The 24,465-nt window shown below is 47.5% G+C and overlaps 3 protein-coding genes across 8 annotated transcripts in view; 2 read left to right on the top strand and 1 right to left on the bottom strand.

The window, feature by feature from the left end:
* Positions 1–355: 355 nt before the first annotated feature.
* On the top strand, positions 356–3,285 carry LOC101065741 (general transcription factor IIF subunit 1-like). The gene is made up of 13 exons (XM_029836373.1): positions 356–382; positions 533–579; positions 823–895; positions 965–1,158; positions 1,251–1,421; positions 1,488–1,684; positions 1,778–1,922; positions 2,011–2,066; positions 2,142–2,243; positions 2,338–2,408; positions 2,492–2,657; positions 2,745–2,877; positions 2,961–3,285. Exons 1-13 carry the CDS (start codon positions 371–373, stop codon positions 3,163–3,165), a joined length of 1,572 nt encoding a protein of 523 aa, XP_029692233.1. The 5' UTR covers positions 356–370; the 3' UTR covers positions 3,166–3,285.
* A 1,146-nt stretch (positions 3,286–4,431) lies between these two features.
* alkbh7 (alkB homolog 7) lies at positions 4,432–6,157 on the bottom strand. The gene is made up of 4 exons (XM_003964534.3): positions 5,758–6,157; positions 5,230–5,403; positions 5,025–5,149; positions 4,432–4,804 (listed from the first exon to the last, which is right to left on the bottom strand). Exons 1-4 carry the CDS (start codon positions 6,016–6,018, stop codon positions 4,669–4,671), a joined length of 696 nt encoding a protein of 231 aa, XP_003964583.1. The 5' UTR covers positions 6,019–6,157; the 3' UTR covers positions 4,432–4,668.
* Positions 6,158–10,977: 4,820 nt separating this feature from the next.
* cacna1aa (calcium channel, voltage-dependent, P/Q type, alpha 1A subunit, a) overlaps positions 10,978–24,465 on the top strand; it is a 55,406-nt gene continuing 41,918 nt past the window's right edge. For 5 of the 6 annotated variants that reach the window (XM_029836996.1, XM_029836995.1, XM_029836997.1 and 2 more), the window contains exons 1-3: positions 10,979–12,370; positions 22,445–22,550; positions 22,781–22,920. In XM_029836996.1, the coding sequence (XP_029692856.1) occupies positions 12,051–12,370; positions 22,445–22,550; positions 22,781–22,920 (566 nt within the window). In that variant the 5' untranslated portion in view covers positions 10,979–12,050. Of the gene's footprint in view, positions 12,371–22,444; positions 22,551–22,780; positions 22,921–24,465 lie in introns of all 6 variants that reach the window. The other variant, XM_029836993.1, reaches the window with a different exon arrangement.

The raw sequence follows: 24,465 nt of genomic DNA, 5'->3' as shown, positions 1-24,465 counted from the left end.
TGGAGCCAATATTAGAGGTGAACTCTTCCAGTCGATAATATTAAGGAACAGAACAGTAAGCAGAGCCATACAACCGACAAGTTACTCTGGATTTATTATGCATATGTTCTATATGGTGTTTGATCTTGGCGATATCCGAGGATGTGAAGAACGTCATTTTACGTCAACTTTATGTAGATTTGAAGATATTCTGAATGATCTAATGGCACGAAGCACACGCTTAACTGAAGTGTATAAGCCTACTAAGGATACGCATCCTTACTGCTCCCGTTATTATCCAATTGTCTGTTTGTCTCCACACAGAGTGAAACATTGCTGCAGTTTGACACAAGCAGAGCTCGTTAAGGGATCAACCTCAATAAAGCCAGCCATGACTTCCAAGGTGAGATTAAAAAAAAACCAACAGAAGTCTAATGCATTCTTGTCAATAGTTTAACTGTCAGCAGTTCAATGTATCATTTCAATTCACAACAAAGCTTAGTACTTGCATGGACAAATTTGATCACCGAATATTATTGTTTGTTCTGTGCAGGAAAACAGCAATTTATCGGTCACAGAATACACAGTCCGAATTGCAAAGTGAGTAGAGAAATAAAATGAAAGGGCTCCAAAACCAGTTCATGCACTATTCAATTTATTCAGGTTGTACTAAAGTAAAAGAGGCCTGATGTATATATTGTGTGGCTGTTTACATGTAAAGTCTTGCTTTTTTTTGGAGGACTTTTCCACAAAATTGTGCTTGTGTTTATCTTTAATGTAAGGTTGTGGGTTGTCATTTGAATATACTTTTTAATTTTAGTGTTGTCTTTTGATATGTCATAGAAACACTGGCAAGAAATACAATATTATGGCTTTCAATGCTGGGGACAGGGTCGACTCTTCAACGTGGACACAGGTGGGCTTCATATTATGACTTGATAGTTTGAGCTTCGTTGCATTACGAAGTGGCCTCTGTCCCTCACAGGCTCAAATGGAGAGAGACATGAGTGCTCGTCAGTTCTCTGAAGAGCAGAAGGTGCCAGAAAGTAGACCTGGTAGTGAGTTTGGCAGAAAGCAGTGTGGAGAATCTCGGCGAAAGAAGTTTGGCATTGAGAAACGTGAGTTCAAAGCGGAGGACCAGCCCTGGATTCTCAATGTCAATGGAAAAGAGGGCAGGAGGTGAGGATAGAAACACTGTTGTCACATCTGAATGACCCTGTTGCATGTGCTGCTGCTGAATTTACATTTGCCTGATACTCTGTTTCTGTTAGGTTCAAAGGCCAAAAGAGGGGCGGGGTCACAGAACATGCGTCCTACTACATCTTCAAAAAAACCTCTGAAGGGGAGTTTGAGATCTTCCCGGTTAACAGCTGGTACAACTTCACACCGATATCCAAGCACAGGACTCTGACAACAGAGGAGGCTGAGGAGAAGTGGAGCAGGTCAGGGATTGGCGGTGGTCACAAGTTAGCTGCATGTATGTCACTTTTAAAAGTCCGCTTTTACAGGAGGAACAAAGTGGTGAACCATTTTAACATCATGGTTCAGCAACGGTTGCAGGACGACCAGGGCGAGGATGAGGAAGAGGAGAGTGAGAAGTCTGGAAAGAAGAAGGGTGGCGAAAAGGGGGGCGACCTGCGCATTCATGACCTGGAGGAAGAACTGGAGATGAGCAGCGAGGACAGTGACTGGAGTGCTGGAGAAGGTACACCCAGACCACCCCGTCCTCACCCTCATCTCCACGGCTTGAACCTGCCACTGAACAGTGAGAGCATGATGATATTTTCTCTTCACACAGAGGGAGAAAACAAGAAACCTAAAAAAACCTCAGTCAAAGGGAAAGGGAAGAAGAAGAAGAGGAAGGATGACAGAGAGGCTCTGGAGGACAGTGATGATGGTGATTATGAGGGCCTGGAGGTGGATTACATATCTGATGAAAGCAGGTCAGCTCAGTTGTTCCACAGCTCCAATCTTTTTTTCTTTATTATTTTCTAATTAATTTAAGCATTTCATTATTTCTTCTGTGAGCAGCTCAGAGGAAGAACCAGAAAAAGAAAACCCCAACAAAGGAGAGGATGTCCCTAAAGGTTCGACCATTTGTGACACCTCCATCTGTTAGCACTTCTCTCCGTATTGGCCGTCACACACTGGTCCTTTTACAGGAATAGATGAGGCGTCAGAAAGTGAGGAAGAGAGTGAGGAGGAGAAGCAGAACAGCGAGGAATCCGAAGAGGAGCAGGAAGTGGAGGAAGGAAAGAAAACAGGTGATGAATCACACAACTGGAGATAAAATGTGAGCGCCCTTAAATGATTTGATAGGGGAATTTTGACCCACGTGGACGTGTGCTTGTGTCACAGACAGCAGTGGCGAGTCGGACAGCTTTGATGACAGTGACATTGAGGGAGAGGCGACCTCAGCTCTGCTCATGGTGTGTGGATTTAAGTCTGGTGTTTCTATGCATCGTTTTTCTTCTTTAGATTGCATGAAAGCATCTCTTCTTTCCTTGTTCAGAAGAAGCGCATCCCCCCGAAACGTGGAGGTGGCCGCGGCTCCGCAGGCAGCTCCAGGACCGGCAGTCGCCCAGGGACACCGTCTATAGACTCTGCCTCCACCTCCAATACGCTCCGAGCTGCTGCCAGCAAGCTGGAACAAGGTGCCGGGAAGCTGATTAAAGCCAGTAAAATAAACGCCTGAAAGATACAGGAACCATCATGGCCGCCGCCTTTATGTTACATTTGAGTCAAACGCACTTTTGTCCCCACAGGTAAGAGGCAGGCTCCTGGCCCCGACTGTCCAGCTGCCAAAAGACTGAAAATGGAACCCAGCAGTCAGAGCCCAGGGCCGTCTGGAAAGAGCACCCCACAACCCCCATCAGGCAAATCTACTCCCAGCTCAAGGTACAGCACCAGTCCCTCCACCGTGTAGTAGGTGAACCCCTCACAAGCTGCATCATAACATCTGTATTTCTTCTGCTGCCCAGCAACATTCAGCTGGCGGAGAAAGTCATCCAGCGGTCCCTGATGCGGAGACCGATGACCACCAAAGACATCCTGAAGAAGTTCCAGACAAAGTGCCCGGGGCTGAGCAAGGAGCAGACCATCGAAGTCCTGCAACAGATCATGAAGCGGCTCAAACCAGAGCGAAAAGTTATGAATGACAAGATGCACTTTTACCTGATGAAGTAATCGTACAGGAAGAGTCCAGAGCTGAAGTGAAGAATTCTGTAAATATTCCTTTTTTAGAACACCCTTAAGTGGTCACACATGATTTGTTTTTTCATAATTGGTGTTCTGTGTTGAGAAGAATAAAAATGTAAAATGGTGTAGTCTCTTTCGTTTTTCTTCAGTACATGATTAGATCGGAGTGTTGTGGGGTCTGAACACATGGGTGAGGATGTGATGACGCCTGTGGTTCCACTCAGTGCAATCACTCTTTTGAGGGGGAACCAAACAAAAAGGTTTTTTCTAATTGTGTGTGTGTGTGTGTGTGTGATTGCGACCGTACGGCCGTTTGATCACCTGTTCTGAACATCAATCATTCTTTCAGCATGTGAGTAAGCACTTCGGACAGATCAGCAACTTGCAGAGCTGCTTTCTGAACAAAAGACTCGGTGTTTGTTACCAACAACAGTGCTGTTACCTGATCTAAATTAATACATTTATTGCGTTTTATAATACCAGTAACAAGTTGAAATTTTCTGCATGCTGACAGGAAGTCAGACGCTTTTGTCCAAGTTAATCCTGAGAAAATACTCTAATCATTTCACCCAGCCACATGTAGCTATGCTAATCTGTTAAATACTGTATATATGAAACATGAGCATTGACATGAGCAAACATGAGCATCTGTAGTGGTGAAGAGATTTACCGGTCATCTTTGTTCCTACCCTCACCTATGGTCATGAGCTTTGGGTCATGACCGAAAGAACAAGGGTCACGGGTACAAGCGGCCGAAATGAGCTTCCTCCATAGGGTGGCTGGGCTCTCCCTTAGAGATAGGGTGAGAAGCTCTGCCATCCGGGAGGAGCTCGGAGTAGAGTCGCTGCTCCTCCGCGTTGAGAGGAGCCAGATGGGGTGGCTTGGGCATCTAGTTAGGATGCCCCCTGGACGCCTCCCTGGTGAGGTGTTCAGGGCATGTCCCTCCGGTAGGAGACCCCCGGGAAGACCCAGGACACGTTGGAGAGACTATGTCTCTCGAATGGCCTGGGAACGCCTGGGGGTCCCCCCGGATGAGCTGGAAGACGTAGCTGGGGAGAGGGAAGTCTGGGCTTCTCTTCTTAGGCTGCTACCCCTGTGACCTGACCCCAGATAAGAGGTAGAGGATGGATGGATGGATGGATGGATGGATGGATGGATGGATGGATGGATGGATGGATGGATGGATGGATGGATGGATGGATGGATGGATGGATGGATGGATGGATGAAACATGAGCTCCAAGGACGACAGACCTTTACTGTTTTCAATTTTAATGACTTCATTTACACACATACAGCTGAGGATCAAACCAAAATGTATTTGATGGAAGAGCTGTTTCTGCATTCATATTAAATTAAAATACAATTATCCTTTTTCACTCTGGCTGTTGTTGGATTTCATATTTTCTGTAAAATGTATCATGATAGATGAAAACGAAAAGAGTTTCCATTCCATAATTTTCGAGGATCCAATGCAGCTTTCTGGATAGAATTACTGAGGCGGTTGTTCATCTGGAAGGTTCCGGCAGATGACGGAGATGCGACGCAGACGAGGCACCTTACGACCATTAAAGACGGACTCATCCTCTTTAAGGATCTCATGAGTGAAGTTATATCTTGCCTGGTCCCTACATGAGTGAAAATGGAGAAACTATTTTAAAGGGCAATTCCTGTGTTTGCCAACAAATTCAAAAGATTTTGCATTTTTAATACTGATGAATAGAACACAGTTTGGGTCAGAACATTTTCACTACCACAAATACTTTAATAATTACATATTTTAGCTGTCATCTAAAGATAAAGATAAAGCCCGACACTTCACCTGCAGTCACAGGTGATATATCGAACCTGAGAATGTAGAGAGATCGTTGTGGCAGAAGCAGGTCCAACCGTTCGCTGGTGTCATTCTCCCTCACCAGACGCATCACGCAGTCGGACAGAAGGTTGATCCCAGCAATGGTGCTGCCGCAGAACTAGAAACAGGACAAACACCAGAAAACAGCAGTGAAGACACGGGCCACATCTGTTATCAAAAACATCGGCCGATCCCTACTTTAATGCTGTCGATGTGAGGCTTGATGAATCCATTCTTGTCCAGATCTAGAACGTGGACAGGCCCGAGGAGAGGGCTGCCCTCTGCAAACGCTACGGAGCGCACACGCTGGATGATCTCCTCACATGCTTTACCCCAGCTCACTCGCTCGGTCTCACGGAACCCGTGGATAGCCTGGGAAGAGCCACACAGCGCCAATTAATCCACAAGTAATCCAAGTACCAACAATTTCATCATCTGGCTTTATGATCAAACTGCCATGGAACTTTGTTTCTTAAATGTCAGGGAAACATCCGAGTATGGGTTGACAAGGTTTACTTAGGTTTTGCTTTATGTTTTTAGGGGATGTGTTGTTTGTAACAAATTGTGAGGGCAATCAACAGTCAAATACAGGCTTGGCAGATATAGTGAGGTAGTAAATAGGTGAAGACAACTTTAAATATCCTTCTTTAAGATGCGTTCGTAGGAATAATGAGGCCAACATAACTTGACCTTAACATGAGGAGCAGTTAGCTTCTTCAGACTTACATCATCCCAGTGGTCAAATTCGTATCGTTTCTTCTTCAGTCCTGGGTCCAACTCTCTAAGAAGAGCCTGCTCCTCCTCCTCGGTGATGAAGCCCGTCCTCACCTGCACCTGAGACCCGAGCTTCTGCACCAGTTCCCGGCTTGACCCGACGATAAGCGCCTCGTCCGGAGCAGAGAACGGCCCGCTGCTCACGCAGCGCTGAAGACTGTTGCCGAGAGCCGGTTTGTGAACTCCTTTGATTATTGTCAGCAATAGTTTCATCCTCCTGCCTCAAATGTTGACAGTCATTTCCAACACACAGTACTTTTTTTACAATCAGATTCGAGTTCGGTGTCAAACTGGAGTGTTGGGCGCCATGTTTAACGCGCAATGCACACTGGGAATTGTAGTGTTCCAGGACAGTACAGGTCGGTGAGATAAATCGAGCAGTGACTTGCGGGTGGAGTTCTTCATGTTGACCACTGGGCGGCAACATATCACAATAATTCTGCGAGTCAACGGCAGCGTGAACATCTGGCGCAAATTCACCCTAAGGGTGAAAGTTAATCATCTCATTTAAAAACAGACAGGTGTTTAAACGCGATAAAAATAAAAAAAATAAAATTCTTTTGATTTAATTCATTAATCTATTATTTAAATGAACGTTTTCTAAATTGTACAGAATATAGTGAAGTATTGTAACAGATGCAAACGCCTTGTGAACAATACCTTTAGTCTATAAATCCCTGCTTTTCTTTAATTAGACCTAAGTGGGATGCATATGGTATATACATTAGACACTGAAGCTGTCCTCCTTATTTGCCTGAATGCTGCACAGTGAGGTTTTTCTATTACAGCAAATGTTATCTGCATCAATCAAGGACTGTTATACACATTTCACAACAAAGCCCGGACACTTCTTTAACACATTAGCAAACCAAAGGGGTCATTTGGTACAGCGGTTTTATCGAAAGGCACACTAACACTCAGGTTTTTAACTTCCATGTCACCGAAAGGTGACAGAGGGCCTCGCTTAAAACCGTTGAAGAGGCAGGAAAAATAAATGGAGCATTAAAATGGAAGAGGGTTCGGAGATGATGAAGCATTGCCCTCATCACCGTCTGCACTGGAGATTCTGCCAGAAACAAAACTGACCCACATAAGTGAGCGCGGGGTATCTTCTCTTCCATTTTGAGGTTGTTTCCAGATGCACTCTTTCCTGGTTAGGTGAGCAAAGACACACAGCTAGTGCAGGGTGGTGCTACACCACCTCCGAGCTAGGTAATAATTCTGGCCAGTGTTTACCCACAGTTGTGTCTACACACGCGTGCATACGTGTGTACATCCACCGCTCACACACACACAAGGAGTATTAGTGCTCCTTCCTCGAGCCGGTCTCGGTCAGCGAGCATCCACAATACGCCTAACTCACCCCCCCCCCCACCCCCCCCACCCCCCACCACCACCCTCCTCCAGCCCACAACCTCGCTGCTAATGTGGGGCCTGTTTCATTGTCAGATGCCATGTTGCCTCCCCCAGCGGCGCATTCATCCAGCCATGATGAATGTTTTGGGTTCGCATTCAAACTCCCAGTTGGTGCGCTCGTTTAAGGCCTCTGCATTACCGTCGGCCGGCCTCTCCTGGAGGCATCATTAAGCCTTCGCTTGAATCACGCAATTTAAGCTGAAAGGAGCCAGAAAAATGCTCGGCGGCGGGCGGCTTGACGAGGTGCGCCGACGCCGTCTGCTGACGGTAGGAGGAACCGTTGTTGGGGAATGAGCACTAAAGTGGCGACGTCAGCCGTAGAGTTTTAGCTCGATTCTGCATGAAGTCTTTTTCCTGTTCCAAACCGAGCCCTCATCCGTCTGTAAACAGGCGGCTGCGTGCGGTTTGGGTCCGGCCTCGTCTCTCCGACGGAGCGGGTTCAGCAGGGGCGGAGTGCTCTACATGCATCCGGCCATTGAATTATTCAGCCTTATGAATCATTGAGTCACGACACTCCTTTTTAGGCCCTCGCCTCCGAGCAGCAGCCGCACAGCTGCCCACCGTTTGGAGCATCTGAGGCAGGAGGGAAACCGGAGGAGAACGATCCAGAAGCTTGGAGCGTGAGCGATGGGATGACTGGCGTCCCGCACGATGGAATGTGCTGGAATCCAACTTTGGGCGTTGATTCCGCTCTTCGTTCTGTTGTCCTTAGGGGACATTCTTGCCTGGCACACTTGGGTGTGGGGGGGGGGGGTCACTCAGTTGTCTCAGCTAGGAGGTTCAGGGTTCAGTCCCGGCTCAGGCCTTCCTTGGTGGAGGTGACATGTTCTTGCCCCAACTATGTTGGGTCAGGACAACCTTTGTTGGACACCCCCACTGGGATGTGAGTGACTGGTGCATGTGGATGAACTGGTGACTTACTCTCCCTCCGGTCTGTCCAGGGTGTCTCTCAACTGTCTGACCAGGGTGTCTCTCACATTTCTGTCCAGGGTGTCTCTCTGTCCAGGGTGTCTCCCACTTGTCTGACCAGGGTGTCTCTCAACTGTCTGTCCAGGGTGTCTCTCACATTTCTGTCCAGGGTGTCTCTCACCTGTCTGACCAGGGTGTCTCTCACATTTCTGTCCAGGGTGTCTCTCACCTGTCTGTCCAGGGTGTCTCTCACCTGTCTGACCAGGGTGTCTCTCACTTTTCTGACCAGGGTGTCTCTCAACTGTCTGACCAGGGTGTCTCTCAACTGTCTGTCCAGGGTGTCTCTCACTTTTCTGACCAGGGTGTCTCTCAACTGTCTGACCAGGGTGTCTCTCACCTGTCTGACCAGGGTGTCTCTCACATTTCTGTCCAGGGTGTCTCTCTGTCCAGGGTGTCTCCCACTTTTCTGTCCAGGGTGTCTCTCAACTGTCTGACCAGGGTGTCTCTCACCTGTCTGACCAGGGTGTCTCTCACATTTCTGTCCAGGGTGTCTCTCACCTGTCTGACCAGGGTGTCTCTCACATTTCTGTCCAGGGTGTCTCTCTGTCCAGGGTGTCTCCCACTTGTCTGACCAGGGTGTCTCTCAACTGTCTGTCCAGGGTGTCTCTCACCTGTCTGACCAGGGTGTCTCCCACTTGTCTGACCAGGGTGTCTCTCATCTCTCTGACCAGGGTGTCTCTCATCTCTCTGACCAGGGTGTCTCTCATCTCTCTGACCAGGGTGTCTCTCACTTTTCTGTCCAGGGTGTCTCTCATCTCTCTGTCCAGGGTGTCTCCCACTTTTCTGTCCAGGGTGTCTCTCATCTCTCTGTCCAGGGTGTCTCTCACTTTTCTGACCAGGGTGTCTCTCACCTGTCTGTCCAGGGTGTCTCTCACTTTTCTGTCCAGGGTGTCTCTCATTTTTCTGTCCAGAGTGTCTCTCATCTCTCTGACCAGGGCGTCTCTCATCTCTCTGTCCAGGGTGTCTCTCATCTCTCTGACCAGGGTGTCTCTCACCTGTCTGTCCAGGGTGTCTCTCACTTTTCTGACCAGGGTGTCTCTCACCTGTCTGTCCAGGGTGTCTCTCATCTCTCTGTCCAGGGTGTCTCTCACTTTTCTGACCAGGGTGTCTCTCATCTCTCTGTCCAGGGTGTCTCTCATCTCTCTGTCCAGGGTGTCTCTCACTTTTCTGACCAGGGTGTCTCTCATCTCTCTGTCCAGGGTGTCTCTCATCTCTCTGTCCAGGGTGTCTCTCATCTCTCTGTCCAGGGTGTCTCTCACCTGCCTGTCTTTCCAAGGTGTCTCTTACCTGTCTGTCCAGGGCGACTCTCACCTGTCTGTCTGTCCAGGGTGTCTGTCAACTGTTTGTCCAGAGTTCTCCTGGTACATGCGTCCAGCAGACAGAGATGAGAATGACAACATGGGTCCATATTTCTGAAAACTGTCCACCTCATGTTAAATGTACATTTGATAAAGACATCAGCTTAAACTGATTAAAAGATGAGGGGACTGTTTCCATTAACATCTACATTAACCTAAAGCTGCACAATATGCTCAGACTTGTGCTTTTGTAAATTTCACGCGCACGCAATTTGGATTTTATTTTTTTTTAACCATGCGCGCACGTTCCGATCTGACGCTGACACCCCGTTTAAGGACGCGCCAATATTGATCGGCTCTCCCACTCCCATCCCATTCTGATCTCCACAGAGTCACACAACTCCGCCGGTCCCCCTTAAACTGTAAATTGACGTTCATTTCCCTTCCACAGAGGCGGTTATTTCTGGAGTCAATCAATTAGGTCACATAATAGATTTAGAGAATGGTGTCTTGCGATGTTGCGGGTTTACACCCCCCTATATCCCCCCCACCCCCAGTGCATGATTGGTGGATCTCTACTCGTTGCCAAATAACCGTCTTCTCCTTTACAAGGTGGAAAAAGATGAAGGTCAGACTGGATCTGACTCAGTCTACCTGTGACCTTTATTTGGGGTTAGGGTTAGTTTCAAGAAAAAAATCTATGCATTTGTATCACAATCAATCAATCTTTTGGCGTTAGCGCATTATGGTCACACCTTCCGGAGTGGTGGAAGCTGGGGGGGGGGGGGGGGGGGGGCAGGATCCTTGGCTGGGTTTTTAAGGAGGGTGGGAGGGAGGGAGAGATGAGAGCTCTCTCCGTCCATTAATTTCCAAATGTCTGTTGCTAAGAATAGACTCCCTCCTCCCCACCCTTCCACCTCAACCACGCTCGCAGACCTGCGCGCACATCCGCAGCCAGCGCGCCTTTACTCCAACGCGTGCGCGCCGTCATTGTCGGCTTGGGTTGCAGCTGTTTTCTTTGCGTGAGCTGCGTGACGGCAGGCTACCCCACCTTTTTTCACCCAAAACAGACGGGGGTGCGCGCCTTGGTAGAGCCGTTTTTTTCCAATGACGCGCACGGGAACGGGAATGGGGGTGTAAGGTGTCACATACCGTGTTTCAAATCGTGCTGTCAAGACTAAAAAAAATGACAACGAGAACAGCCAAATTCCCAAATATGAGCGATTCCCTCCGGCCGTCCGTCTGAAGTTGCCGCGTGCGTGCGTCAGTGCGCGGCAGCCGCAGGAGGAGCGGGCTCTCACTGCGGCTGCCGCGCACTGGCGACGCCGGAGCGCGCTGGACTCTCTTTCATTTAAAGACATCGACTCTGACCCCACTTCCAGAACCAGACACAGCCCCATCTTTCCTTCCTTTTACCATCTTCACATCCGTGCGCCCCCCCCCCCCCCCACCCTCCTCCTCCCCTTGGGGGCAGCTGGATGAAAAGAGAGAGAGAGGGAGAGAGAGAGAGAGAGAGCCAGGGCATTCAGGTTTTCAACAGTGCGGATGAAGGTAGACTTCCAGGGGCGGGGATGGTGAGGGGCTACTTCGGCATCACTGCGCTTCGAACGGCGGGACCGAGGTCATGAGAGGCGGCAGAGAAGCGGCCGTCGCCCCCGCGTCTTCGACGACGGTGTCCGTGTGTCGCTTAACGAGCTTCCGGATGGTCGAGCCCGCAGGTGACGGGAAGAAGGCGACGCTTTCAGCCAGGCAGGACGCTGCCGGAGCCGCCTGAGAGAAGCGAGGGAATGACACCGAGCTTTCAGGGGGAAAACGGTATTTTTTATCTCTCCTTTCCTGCCCAGATCCTGAACTGAAAAAAAGAGAGAGAAAAAGCCACATTTTTGCCGCGTTCTCCAGGCTGGTCGCGGGGGGGGACATATTACCGCCACACGCCGTGCCAAACATTGCGGATGTTTCGAAAATAAATAATTAATTGCATCTTTTACCTCCTCGATGCCTTTCTGTCTATTGGGGAAGCGGCTCCACGATGCCAAATTGAGAGCTGACGGACTAGAGGGGCCGATAACTGCTGTCTGATTTACGCTCCTGTCCCGACGCTGATTGTGCTTCACGCTGTCATTTACAAGCTGTCATGACTGTGAGGGGATAAATCGTCCGGCGACGCGCAGGAGGCTGCGGTGCGCTCTGGTGGGAACCACGGGGAACATGAAGCCTTCCGTCGCCCCGTGATTTCAGGAAACCTGCTTCTTTTTTTTTCTGGAGCGGACAGAGCGGAGGCGCCAACAGACCGAACGACATCACGTTTGATTTCTTCACACCCACAACTGGCCCTTAGCAGAGGCGCGCAGAGATCGGATGGGCGGCCTCGTCTGCTGAAGCCGGAGGTGTTCGGAAGCCCGCAAGAACCCCCCCCTTCCCTCACACCACCACCACCCCCACCCGTCGTGCATATGAGACGTTCCGATCCAGATGGGATGTAATGTTGTGTGGCTGCACTACGACTGAGCATTGGTCTCGTTCTCCGCTGCTTCGTGAAGATTGGCTTTTGGTGTCCACACTATGGCACGGTTCGGAGATGAAGTCCCGGCCAGGTATGGCGGGGGGCCCGGCGGAGGGGGCCCGGGCGGCCGCGGAGGCAGCCGGCAAGGTGGGCCCCACGGGCATGGACACGGCCACGGGCATGGCCACGGTCACGGTCCTCCTGGAGGACCCGGAACCCAGAGAATGTACAAGCAGTCCATGGCGCAGAGGGCCCGGACCATGGCCCTGTATAACCCCATCCCCGTGCGCCAGAACTGCTTCACTGTCAACCGCTCGTTGTTCATCTTCAGTGAGGACAACTTCGTCCGGAAATACGCCAAAAAGATCACCGAATGGCCATATCCTTTAGCGCCCGTTAGTGAGTAACAGGCGCGCGCGCGCGCGCGTGTGTGATTCTCCAGAAAGAGGTGAGTCTGAAACCGGAGACGAACGTCTGATCCGCCTGATCGATACTTCGCTGTTTATTTTCTTTACCATAAATTAAAGAGGCGATATCGGGCTGTGACGAACGTGTAGGACCTCGCGGATCAATGCGCGCCCACGTGAGCACGGAGACCAGGTGAAGGTTGCTCATGGAATTTAGAGTTAATTAAGATGGAAAGGCCAGAAGCGGCGTTGTTAAAGGGGGGCTGTTCATCGCCACTTTAGCAACCAATCACATTTGTCATCGCGAGCCACGGTCCTGTGTGACGCTCCTGACATATGATACTTGTGTGCGCGTGTGCGTGCGTGATAGTAGTGGTGTTGGGGGGGGGGGGGGGGGGGTGTCTAGGGGGCGCTCCTGGATGCTGATGTCAGCATGTGCAGCACATGGTGCTGGTGGAACAGGATCAATGGGGGAGGGGAGGAAAGAAGAGTTTGTGCATGTGTGTGTGCGCGCGCGTGCACGCCAGCCTGCCCTCACTTTCATACACTCACACTCCCGTTTCAGCACGGTGCAGGTGTGAGGCTCAGGTAGCCTGGATGTGTGGCCTCTTAACTCCTTTATCTCAGCGTCTCCGGCTGTGTGATGCACCTGTGACACGTTTCCATCATTTCCTGCGTCCTCGAGCAGGTACAAGCTAACCACACCTGGGAATCAGGAGGCTTTGGTGGCGTCTTTTCTCTGATATGTGTTTGTCGTGGTGAAAAAAAAAAAACCAACACACGTTCCTCCGTTAGGGAAATTTCACTAATGACTGTATTGATTGGTGCCGATGCTTCAGTCGTGACATAACACATGCTAATTGGGCTGTTCCGGTGAGGCGCAGGAGCCGCTTACAAGCAGTGGTGCTTCACAATTACGTTGATTCACTGTCTGAATGGCAGACTCGTGGCAGTGGGAAGGTGAGCCCGTTCAGCAGATTCGATGGTCCTCTTCGGGAAAACCAACATGTCCGCCATCGTTAGCACGACTCACACAGAAGAGTCTTTCAACCATCCAAATATGACCTGGAGGAACATTTTCTATACCAGCTCTCCTGCTGGATCTCTCCTACTGTCAGACACACGTGACTTTTAGCTCCTCGCGTGATCTGCTAGCTATGTCAACGGCTACTTTTATCTGTTATTAAGCTAGCAACCATTTAAAGCCATTTTCATTACATACACAACTACTAAATAACCCTTTCACTAATTGTGAAGTAAAATTAATTAGTTAATTGCTTAACAATACTCCACTGGTAAGCTGTTTGGCGTCCAAATGTTTGCGATGTATTGAAATACCAAAACATTGGCGTAGGTGAAGCATTAGCACACTGATGAAATGACTGACATTTGTCGAATTGAGACCATTTCCGAATCATCAGATGTTTGAATGTCAGCGGATTCATTATTCAGCAGGATTCTGACCTGCAGCGTTGTTTAGTTGTGTCTCTGGACCCCTGGGAGTGAAACCCAAATAACCGTTCTCTTACACCCACATTCAGACACGAGAGGCACAAGGTTGCGTAATTATAATTAGCTTCGCAGTCTTCAGGACGGGTTGGTTTGCTTAAAGGAAATAAGTTGTATATGTTGTTAAACACCCTTAAATGGCTGCGCTGGTATTTTTCTGCACCCATTGATACCAGAACAAGTATTTTTAATTTTATATTTTAATGAAGGTTAATGAAGCCTCTAGGTATAATGTGATAGAGACAGCTGCATCCTTGCTAACACCTATGTTCACATATATATCTGTGCACGTAGAAGAAACATTATAACAGGCAGTGATGTGTTGCTGTATTCCTGTGCTTCCAGAAATATCTTGCGTTATTTCACACAGGAAATGGAAACGTCAAGGGTAATTGGATAGGTTCTTAGAAATTAAATCCTCAGCAGCCACCAGGGTGACCTCTGACCCTTTGTGCACGTTTGACCTTGTCTAATACACACGGTGCTACAGGGCGCACTTAGCATAAATCGTAACCCTTTGACGTATGAGCGTTGTCGCTCCTATTCAGCGTTTGGAAGGAAATAAATTGTTAAAGTATCAGCTGAAACATTCATTCACACGCATGACACATGAATGGAGTTGCCGTTTTAATGTTCCATATCTGATCCCTTGTGACGCAAAATCAATAAGGTATCACATGACTGCACAAAACTAGTGCGGCTAACCTCTGTGCTCAGCTGCTCACAGGGGACCGGCCATAGTGGGTCCTAAATGTTAAAAATAAGAGGGCGCAATGTTCTTAGTTTTAATGCTATAAGGATGTGTTTGCCAATGTGTCTGCTCACCCCTGTGTTTCCTTAAATGTTTAAATTATCTAATTAGTTTAAAATGCTGGCATGAGCATGTGTGCATCGCTACAAATCCCCCCCACACTTTTAACCCATTTGATGTCAGGACAATTGACTGGTCGCTCAAGACATTTGCCAAAGTGCTATTGACATTTTTTGCTAGCAGAAAACTAGCTATGTGAGATCCCGTGATGCATTATTTGCTTTAACTAATTTTCGAGAAAAAAATCACTCATATGTGATTTCTCCTCGATTTGGCAGAAGTTACTAAGATTAGCATTAGCTAGTTTAGTGCGCGGGGAAATGAGCTGTGGCTTATTTTGAGGATTGCTGCTTTCATTAATAACATATGTAAAATGGTTTATATGAGTCAATCTGTGGACAGAATAGCATATTTCTGTGCATGCTTACTTATCAAATTCATTCTTCCCTTGCTAAAGCTGCACAGTCTTTTCTGGGATTCGGGTCTTTCACCTCTTTTTTTTCCAAGATAGCGAGACAAATCCGGAAATAGAGAGAAGGATAGAGAGAGGGCTCTGGTTGTTTTGGGGTGGATATGGAGAGTCGGTGATCTCCGCTCACTGCAGAATCTAAATTATTTATTGGCCTTCCTCCAGCCTGCAACCGTCAGCCGATAACGCAGACTTAACGGTGTGCGTTTAAATGCCCAAGCGCCCCAGACCTTGTTTACAGGTCGTTTCTGCCTTTGTTGCCAGTTTTTCCCTCCGTCTCTCTTTTTAATTTCAGCTCACGCAGAGTCGTCAATCTGGTCACATACCCGAGTCTTGATCTTTTACCCCAGGCCAGCCTAAAAATAACAGGAGCTGCTTTAAAAAGACCAGCTTGCACTTCCTCCCCCCCTTTGACATCACAACCTGGTGGTTTTCCGCCATGTGTGGCCTCCCGCAGTGCTTTTAATTCGGAATGAGATTTATTTGACGACGTCTGTGACGACAGCGCATGTATCAGCGTCTGGGCGTAGACTGAAACTCGACCACCGCGTGGATGCTAGCTGGTAACTCTAGCTTTTAGAAAAAGCTTTTAGCTTTTGGAAAATCGACTCACCTGAAATATCAAGTGCTACGCTAATCTGTCTCCGAGCCGGCCGCGTTATTGTTTAAATCATCCTAAATGCACTTTAGTCGTGCGCTTCGGGGCTTCCAGAAAGAGCCGGCGCTTTCTCGGCCCAGACCGTTCGGCCGAACGCTTCCAAACGTACTTACTGTGGAAAGCAAATGCGAAACGACGCTCTGAATGCAGATCGGGGCGGCGCAGTCGCTCCACGTTAATGCGGTATCGTTTGTCTTAGCTTCAGTGGGCAGGTTTCCATATTGGGATGTGCTTAATGTCCCCGTCTCAGCCTTGCCCTTTCTGTCCCGACTCTCCTGCTCTGGTTTACTGTGTAATTGATTAATGGGAAGTGATTTTTTGTCGTTTCCTCTTGTGTTTTGTTACCTGTACTTTTCCTCTTGTGCTCGTATCCCATCCATCATTCCGTCTCTCTCAGTTTCTCTCCAGCTGCAGCGGGTCGACCCGCCTGCTCTCCCATTTGTTCTACCACGTATTAGTGTGTTTGTTTGCATATTCAGCTTGTTGCAATTGCTTTTCTCTCTCGTTTTCTCTCACACACACTCTTCGTGTGTGTGTGTGTGTGTGTGTGTGTGTGTGTGTGTGCGCGCATTTGTCCTCTGGGCTCAATTTGCCTGCCTCATACCTTTGAAATTCTGGTAATAAATGTGTCAATTGATCTGTATCCTGATTTCCTCCAGGCAGACTCACTGACTTTCACACACACACACACACACACACACACACACACACACCCAGGCGCGCGCACGCACAAAATGAAGGATATCAATCTTCAAGACTCATCTACTTTGCTTGTCAATCAATATTTGTGATTAATTATTTTTCAGATGCATCTCCTGTTGAGAACTAAAAGTGTTATTTCAGAAAAACAAACCACTTCTCACAGGACGTCGTGACATTTGCAGTTAATCTCTGCGTTCCTTTCTTTCACCCTTCTGCAGTGAATGTAATTAAATATACTGATGTGCTACACATGAAAGACCAACACCTGGACCCTAAGACTGCACAGGCTCTGTCCTAGAACCAATTCCAGGAACCTTTCTTACCAGTTCCTGGGAACCTTCCTCGATGTTCCTTTAAATGTATGTGAAGCAGGCTGCTGACATGTGTGGGAGGGATGTGATGGCTGCTGTGGCTGCTGTGGTCCTTCGGCTTTTCATAATCTTCCCCAGACTTAGTCACCGTCTCGAAGTCTCGCTTCCTTTCTCCCTCTGTAAACGCTCTTCTATGAGTCGGGACCTCGTCATCTATCCGCTCCTCGTAGCTTCTCTGCATTTGCTCCATTTTCAAAGTAAAGCTTGCTGAGATGAAATAAACCAACACACTGGCTTAAACATGGCGGGTGAATGGAAGCGGGCCACCAGTCGGCCCCACCCTCATGAATTCCAGGTAATCTGAAAAGTCCGACCCAACTGGGTTCTTCTTTAAGGAGTTTGGGTAGAGGGATCTTCTTTTTTTACCAGATAATTTCAGTGGAAACTCAACAAGTCTTAACAGATCCAGATCAAATGTTCGATATTTCCCACCTTGAAAGAGAGGCTCCCGATGTTCTCGCATCCTCATCTCGATAATAGAACTGGACTCGTCTCTCCTCTGGTGGTCTGTTCCACCAGATCAAAAGGGTCTTCGTGCCTGACCTGCTGCCCCACCAGATTTCACCATAATAAACCACAACAACCGCTCAGAAAATATTAATGACCGCGAAAACGTAGCTTTGCGTCTACAGCGGTGATTTGTGAACCTAATGGAGGAATGCATTCTTTTCTATGGAACTGGGTTTGTCATAACTTCTTAAACTGCTGACAGCAGAATCTCAGCGGCGTGCACCTCGAATCTTGAGCAGAAGATCATATTTATTTCATTTTCCTCTGGCTTTGTCTGCCTCTCTCTACATTTTCTGATTCCCATTTCTCTTGGTGTGCATTCTGGTTCTGTTGAATAATTCAGTTTCAGTTGCAGGGTAGCTCAAACGTGTGTGTGTGTGTGTGTTGGTGTGTGTGTGTGTGTGTGTGTGCTGGGGGGGTGATGACGTGAAGCAGCGCTATTTTGGGGATTTGGAATATGTGGAGAGGGAGAAAAATAGAGGCTGAGGGAAGGAGTCTGTGATGGACTGACTCCCCCCCCGCCTGTGTTCTTGGGTCATGTGCTGCATCTGTGACCTGCCAAGCTCCGCCGGTGGGGCTGCGCTCCACCTGCGGGGGCAGTTGGCAGCGGCTCACAAGTGTTTTAAGGAACGCCCACGTGACAGCTCGGTGAAAGACTCGCGGGGTCAAATCAGACCGACGCCGCATCGTCTTCCCGCCGCAGACGCATACGGACACGCCGCTCACATCACACGCAGCCTCCTGCGCTGGGCAGCGGTGAACCCGGTCGGCGTGACGACCGAGACCTAACAGATGTCAGGCATAAACAGGTGGGAGGAATGGTCGATGATGCTAAATCAGACCGAGTGAGGCCAAATGGGGCTAAAGTGGCCTTCAGGCGTGCACGTTTGTGTGATGCTAAACTGATAACTGAGACGGTGACGTTATTATGGCCAAATATTGGCTTTTTTGATGCAGTTTGCTAGCATCCAAGTCTACGGTAAATATGAAATCATGAGGTCTGCAAGCTTGTGAGACGGTTTTTCAAATATGCAGGGAGTCCGGAGATCACGTGACTCTGATTAATATGTAGAATAAGAACAGGACAGGAATAGAATAAAGCACTTCAGCCATGTCTCTTAGCTTTTATAGCTGCTGATGATCAGAATAATTAGATAAGTTTCAACCACAGCGCTTTATCCAATTCATTTCATCCCCTCAGTGCTTGTGAGAGAAAAGTGACAAGAAAATGAAGAAATCGCTTTAGCTCTTCTGTCAGCACTCTGCAGAATCTGAGAGCAGGAAAGAGCCCAGGTCACATGTTTGGGTTTCATCACCTTTTTTCTTAAGAATGTTTAGGAGCAGGTAATGATGAGCAGGTCGATGTTACTCTATTAAAATCCACCTGAGTAGATTTTAATGTAACTCATTAAAAAACATTTTCCACAAGAACTGAGGAATTTGAATGTTTGGTCGTGAGATCGAGAAGAAAGTTCCACCTGACCAGGATGTTTCATACCTCACGAGCAAATCAAGTGCTGAGCTCCTGCACTCGGCCCCTCCCACAGTAGCAAACGTCCCCCGTGCACTTTATCCGTGCACACCATTCATTGGCTTGTGTTTATACAGTATGCCTCACAGGATTTTGGACTTCTTCACTGTCTCGGCCAAGTGTTCCCAAAACTATGCATTCAATCATTGTGCCAGCAGGAAAGCAAGGATTTCCATTTTTCCTCATTAGCCACGCCCCCAGGCTAACTGAGATGAGAACAACGTTCTGCCCAGATGAAGCTTGTATGTAATAGCCTTTCCACTCACGTCGGCAACAGCGGTGCGTCTTATTAATGCTCCTAGGGTTGTGAACCCACAACCTGTGTGTTATGAGGCAAGAGTCAACCAAAATATCATTCCAAAAGAAGAAACACCCGAGAACGCCGCCCCCCCCCCCAATGTCATCCAGCTGCCCTGCTTGAATACTGTAGATAAAGCATTGCGCCAGAGCGTGTTGCCTGCTGGTCTTAGTCACATGCAGCACACAAACCCGTGAATCGCTCTGCAGTCTTTTCACAGCATTCTGAAACACATATGGCTGTTTCCCACGGCTTGGCCGGCTCTGCTCACCATTTCCTCCCGTTCCCGTCTGTCGAGCGGGCGGATGAGTGTGAGCGCTGATGATGAATTGCGGTGAAGAATCCAGGAAAGTGCGAATGAGAGCGAGATATCGTGGATAGCGTTTAAGTGGGAAGATTCCTGGAGGCGCGGTAAACATAACCTTAAATCTTAGCGGGATAATCGCCTTAATCAGAAGAGAGGTGGGCATGTAAACATAATGATATTGCAAAACTTCAGCCATTAAACATTTAGAAGTCTTGTAGTGAGGCCGCAAGAGGCTGCAGTTCAGCCCATAAAACCAGGCCTGGCTTCATCTATATGGAGAACGGTGCCGCCTCCAACGATAGCGGCAGGCTCGGACGGGATATCGCGTTAAATATGTATTTGCTTAACTGGAAATCCGCCATGGGCTGAAGCAGGACTGCGGAGGCCGCTCAGGAAGGAGTCCATTATATTTGTAATGCCGCAGTTTTAATATGGTGGCTGAGACGCTCTCGCAAATAACCTTTCAGTCCCTCACACGTGTTGGCATGTCAACGCGTAAAGGTCTGCACAGATCGATTTAAAGTGATGTCGTGATTACAGCTCAGGTTGTAGACACTCTACATGCACACATAAGTGACAATATGATGTATAGTCCTCCATTTATCTCCCCTCCCACTGCACGTGTGTGTGTTTTACCAATAACCTAATTTCAGCTGGAAAAAAAGAAAACCCTCCAACCCTCCCTCCCCATCCCATATCTCTCTACATCATCACTCTTCTGCTCTCTTCGCCATCACCTGCCATCTTCCACGCCTTTGCGCGGGTCCTCTCTTCCTTTTCGCCCCTTCGTCCGCTCTCTGCCCGGCCTCGTCCCTATGCGTGTGCTGACGAAGCATCTCATTTCACACCGAACAGAAATGGAGGGGAGGGGAGGGGTATGATTGATGGGTGCACGCGGTGGGGGAAAAGCTCGAAAGAAGAGAGGAAGATGAAGAAAAAACAACCTTAAGCGAAATGGAGTGATTCAAGGGTGTGGTGATAGATAGATGGAGAGAGGTAAAAAATGAGAGAGTGGAGAGAGAAATAGAGAGAGGAGAGAGAAAGCTTAGGAGGACGGACAGAGAGAAATATATCAGTGGGAAACAGGCAGGGTCTTTACTGAAGAGAGAAATTAGGAAAGTGATGGACAAGGTTAAGGCCAGAAGAGAGAGAGAGAGAGAGTGTGTGTGTGTGTGTGTGCGTGCATGTCTGCTTGTACACACACATTAGTGATGTACTTTGAAGCCCTGACTTCTTCTGTCTGCCTGCCACCTACCAGCCCCCCCATTTAGACAGTAGGTCCAGTGTTTGTACAGTATGGCAGAATTCTGGGCGCCATTTTACTAAATGAAGCTTTTTTAACGCACTAAGAGTACAGTCACTTGAACAGCTGCTACCACGGTGATTTGGTTCATTCCTGAACTGTTATCCAGGACTTTGAAAAACCTCAGCGCGTTTCCTCAGAAACGACCCCGATGACTGGTAGTTTGCAGTTGCGTAATTTATTTCTTTTGTACAAGCTGCACTGTGTGTTGTAATCGCTTTGAAAATGGAGCAAAAGTCTAAAACGTTGAAGAATCTACACGTCATCAGCCTGATTTGAATAAACAAACCATACCGATTACCAGAAATGGTTATTGGAGTGAATAAAATCCTGGACATGGTAGCAAGAGGGCTGTAGTGGATTTTACAATTCAGGTCCTCTCTCTCTCTCTCTCTCTCTCTCTCTCTCTCTCTCTCTCTCTCTCTCTCTCTCTCTCTCTCTCTCACACACACATACACACATACACACACACACACACACACACACACACACACACACACACACACACAGGGGGCAGGGAGGCTAATTGTGCAGTGCACTGGGTGTTGTACTCATAGGCGTTAGGTAAATGTACACCAGTATGGTCGACACACATGCACATACGATCCATTATCCATACGTTTCCATAAATATCCCTCCTTTCTGTCTCTTGCCATTGTCATTTCCCCTCCTCGGATCTACTGAGGGGAGAGTTCCCAAAGGACCCAAGGGGGTACAAAAAAGGAAAACGAGATGGGGAAAGAGTGGAAGGTGGTTTGTGATGATTGAAAATAGAAATTCTAAAATCCTAATTAAACTCAGCAAAAAACAATTAGTTTTTTTGAGTCTCCATTATATTAACAGGTGATTTTCTTTTGAACCCGGCATCCCTTTCACATGCCTCCGATCATCTCTGGTCTTCTACTGTTAATTCAGACAAAAATACCACACAAACATGGCAGAGGACAGTCACACAGTTAATCACACACATTTTGTTATTTACCATTATATATTCATATTTCGTGTCATTCAGTCATAGAGTTTCTTGAATTAAAATTCACCCACATATGTTACAGTGACTTGGCCATCTTCTAATGTCTTTAACGCCTCATTCATCTCACAAGTCTGCTCTTATATGTGTGTTAGGACAGCTTGTCCCCTCCCTCCATTCCTCTCTCATTATGTACATAGCACTAATGGTGATGTCACAATAAATCTAACCCAGTGTCCAGACACATTACTTCAATTAGAACCTGCTGCAGCTCCCTCTTTGTGTCTCTCTTTGTCCGTCTCTGTCTCAATCCCAGTTGAATATGACTCGAGGCTTGGTTAAGGCTAGACTTTGGGGTTTTGGTTTTCCATATGACTTGTTCGGCGACATTACATTGCTTATTTTAAATATACTGCGGCTACAATAACCACTTAATATGTGTTCATGTGTCAGTTTAATTGCCTTAAATGCCAACGTTATTATTAAAGACTACTCTACTGCAATTATAATACCTCTTGTTGACATAGAAATGTAGGACATTCTCTGTCCTGATGGTTTGATATTGTACTGTGTTAATTTGTGTTTGTCCTTGACTGACACCCCTCACTCCATTTGAGTGGATGATTCTTGCTACCATCATTGCCAACTGCATCGTTCTGGCTCTGGAACAGCATCTGCCCGATGGGGACAAGACGCCACTCTCCGAGCGCCTGGTAGGTTAAGTGGAAATACCTCTGTATGCAACCGTCTGACAGCACTCTTTCAATTTCTTGACAATGTATTGTTCACATGCGAGGCACATTGCTATTGGTGCCATTCACAGAATACACTCAATGTTTGTAAGACAAAAACATCAACAAGGTCAGACAAGACAGGGTGTGAATAATTTTACATTCCCCCCACCCTTTTTTACACCCTTTCCCCTGATTTTCTTTCCCCTCAGGATGACACAGAGCCCTACTTCATAGGGATCTTCTGTTTCGAGTCTGGAATAAAGATTCTTGCCCTTGGTTTCGCCTTTCACAAGAACTCCTACCTAAGGAATGGATGGAACGTCATGGACTTTGTGGTGGTGCTCACAGGGTGAGTGACAGCAAAGAACCTATCACAGCAGATCAACCACTCTTTAGTTAACTAGTTATCAGAAGGGCATCTCTGGGCCACAGGAGCTACATTTAGTTGGCAGGAACCTAATTTATTACTAAACTACTAAACTGACCAGTGGCTTGAAGCCTGACAACAGTTTATTTTCTCTCAGAAACATGAAAATGAAGGTAATTATAATGTGTGTGAGTAAAGCATCTGATGAAATAGAAATAGATGCATGCCCATGTTTCTGCAAAGCTAGCAGATTTGGCTGGCAGGCTACCTAGGGACAACCTCCCGCAGCATCGGGAGCTTCAGCTCGTCGCCTGTAGCCATGGATCAAGATTAGCGCTACCTGTGTATTTAATAGCAACACACGCAAACGTTGCCGTCACAAAATGAGATGACAGGGTTGTGCCAGATTATGTCACTTCACTTGCAACCAGAATAACGTCCACAAGGGAATGAAGCTCTCTGGGGAGGTTCCCAGGAGGCTTGTTCCTATGACTACATATGTTCCTATAACGGCTCTGTGTGGTAGTGGATAGAGAGAGGTCCATTATATGTCTATTTTTACCGCACACGTGACTAGAAAAACTTGAAACTAAAGAAAAAAACACAAGGTCAATCATTTGGTCTCTGTGCGTATTCAAATAAAACCGGACAGAAGTGTCACGTGCCTTCCTGCATGTGTGCTGGCGTGTCCTATCCATGCTCTGCTGCCCAAGTGAATGGCCCCATTCTGGGAAAGGCAGCAGTCAGATCACAGAACAGAGCAGCAGGCAGCCAGAAGCCTGGGTAGCGAACAAATGTCACCACATTATACACAAAGACGAAGAGGATAGAGGGCCAGCAGACACTGGATGAAAGGAAGGATGCAAGAAAATCCATGATGGCTGGCAGGGATGATTGAAAGAGGTGGGAAAGGGGTGAACTGCAAAAGAGGAGGGAGAAAAATGAAAAATGATGAAATAGAATAATTCCTTGTAAAGCCATACATATATAAAGGTGCACAATTAATCATTGGCATGAGCATAAAGTGCTAAAATATTACCTCAATAAATATAAGCTTTTCTGTGGCCACTGTGACATTTCAATTCAACGGGAAGGTGAAAGCAAGGGTAAAAAAATGGGATTCAGTCTAGGAAATGTGACAGAATAATAGGCAACGTGGATCAGTTCAGACACATGATCGGATTAGCATAGAGTTGCTTTTGCCCATTAGATTACAGAAAACATCTGGAGTAAATTGATAGTGAGGCGAATTGACAGAAAATTAGGTAGGAGATGCCCATACACTGTTTTTTTAAAAAATATGGACAGGTTTATCCATCCATCTGTCCGCCCGCCTGCCTGCCCACCCGCAGTTTTCCTACACATGTTTATGTAATTTACCAGAACTTCAATGAATTGTCTTCATGTCCTCCTTTACTAAAGTCACGCCCATTGATCTGCTAGCTGTAACCAGATTATGAGGCCAAAAGAGGATTGAAAACTGTTCTACCTTGTTGTACTCAAGAAATTATGAATATACCTGAGAAA

This window comes from Takifugu rubripes, chromosome 5 (genome assembly GCF_901000725.2).
Source record: "Takifugu rubripes chromosome 5, fTakRub1.2, whole genome shotgun sequence".
Taxonomy (NCBI): Eukaryota; Metazoa; Chordata; class Actinopteri; order Tetraodontiformes; family Tetraodontidae; genus Takifugu; species Takifugu rubripes.
Note: the sequence above shows the minus strand (reverse complement) of the source record. Positions and strands in the feature narration are given on the sequence as shown.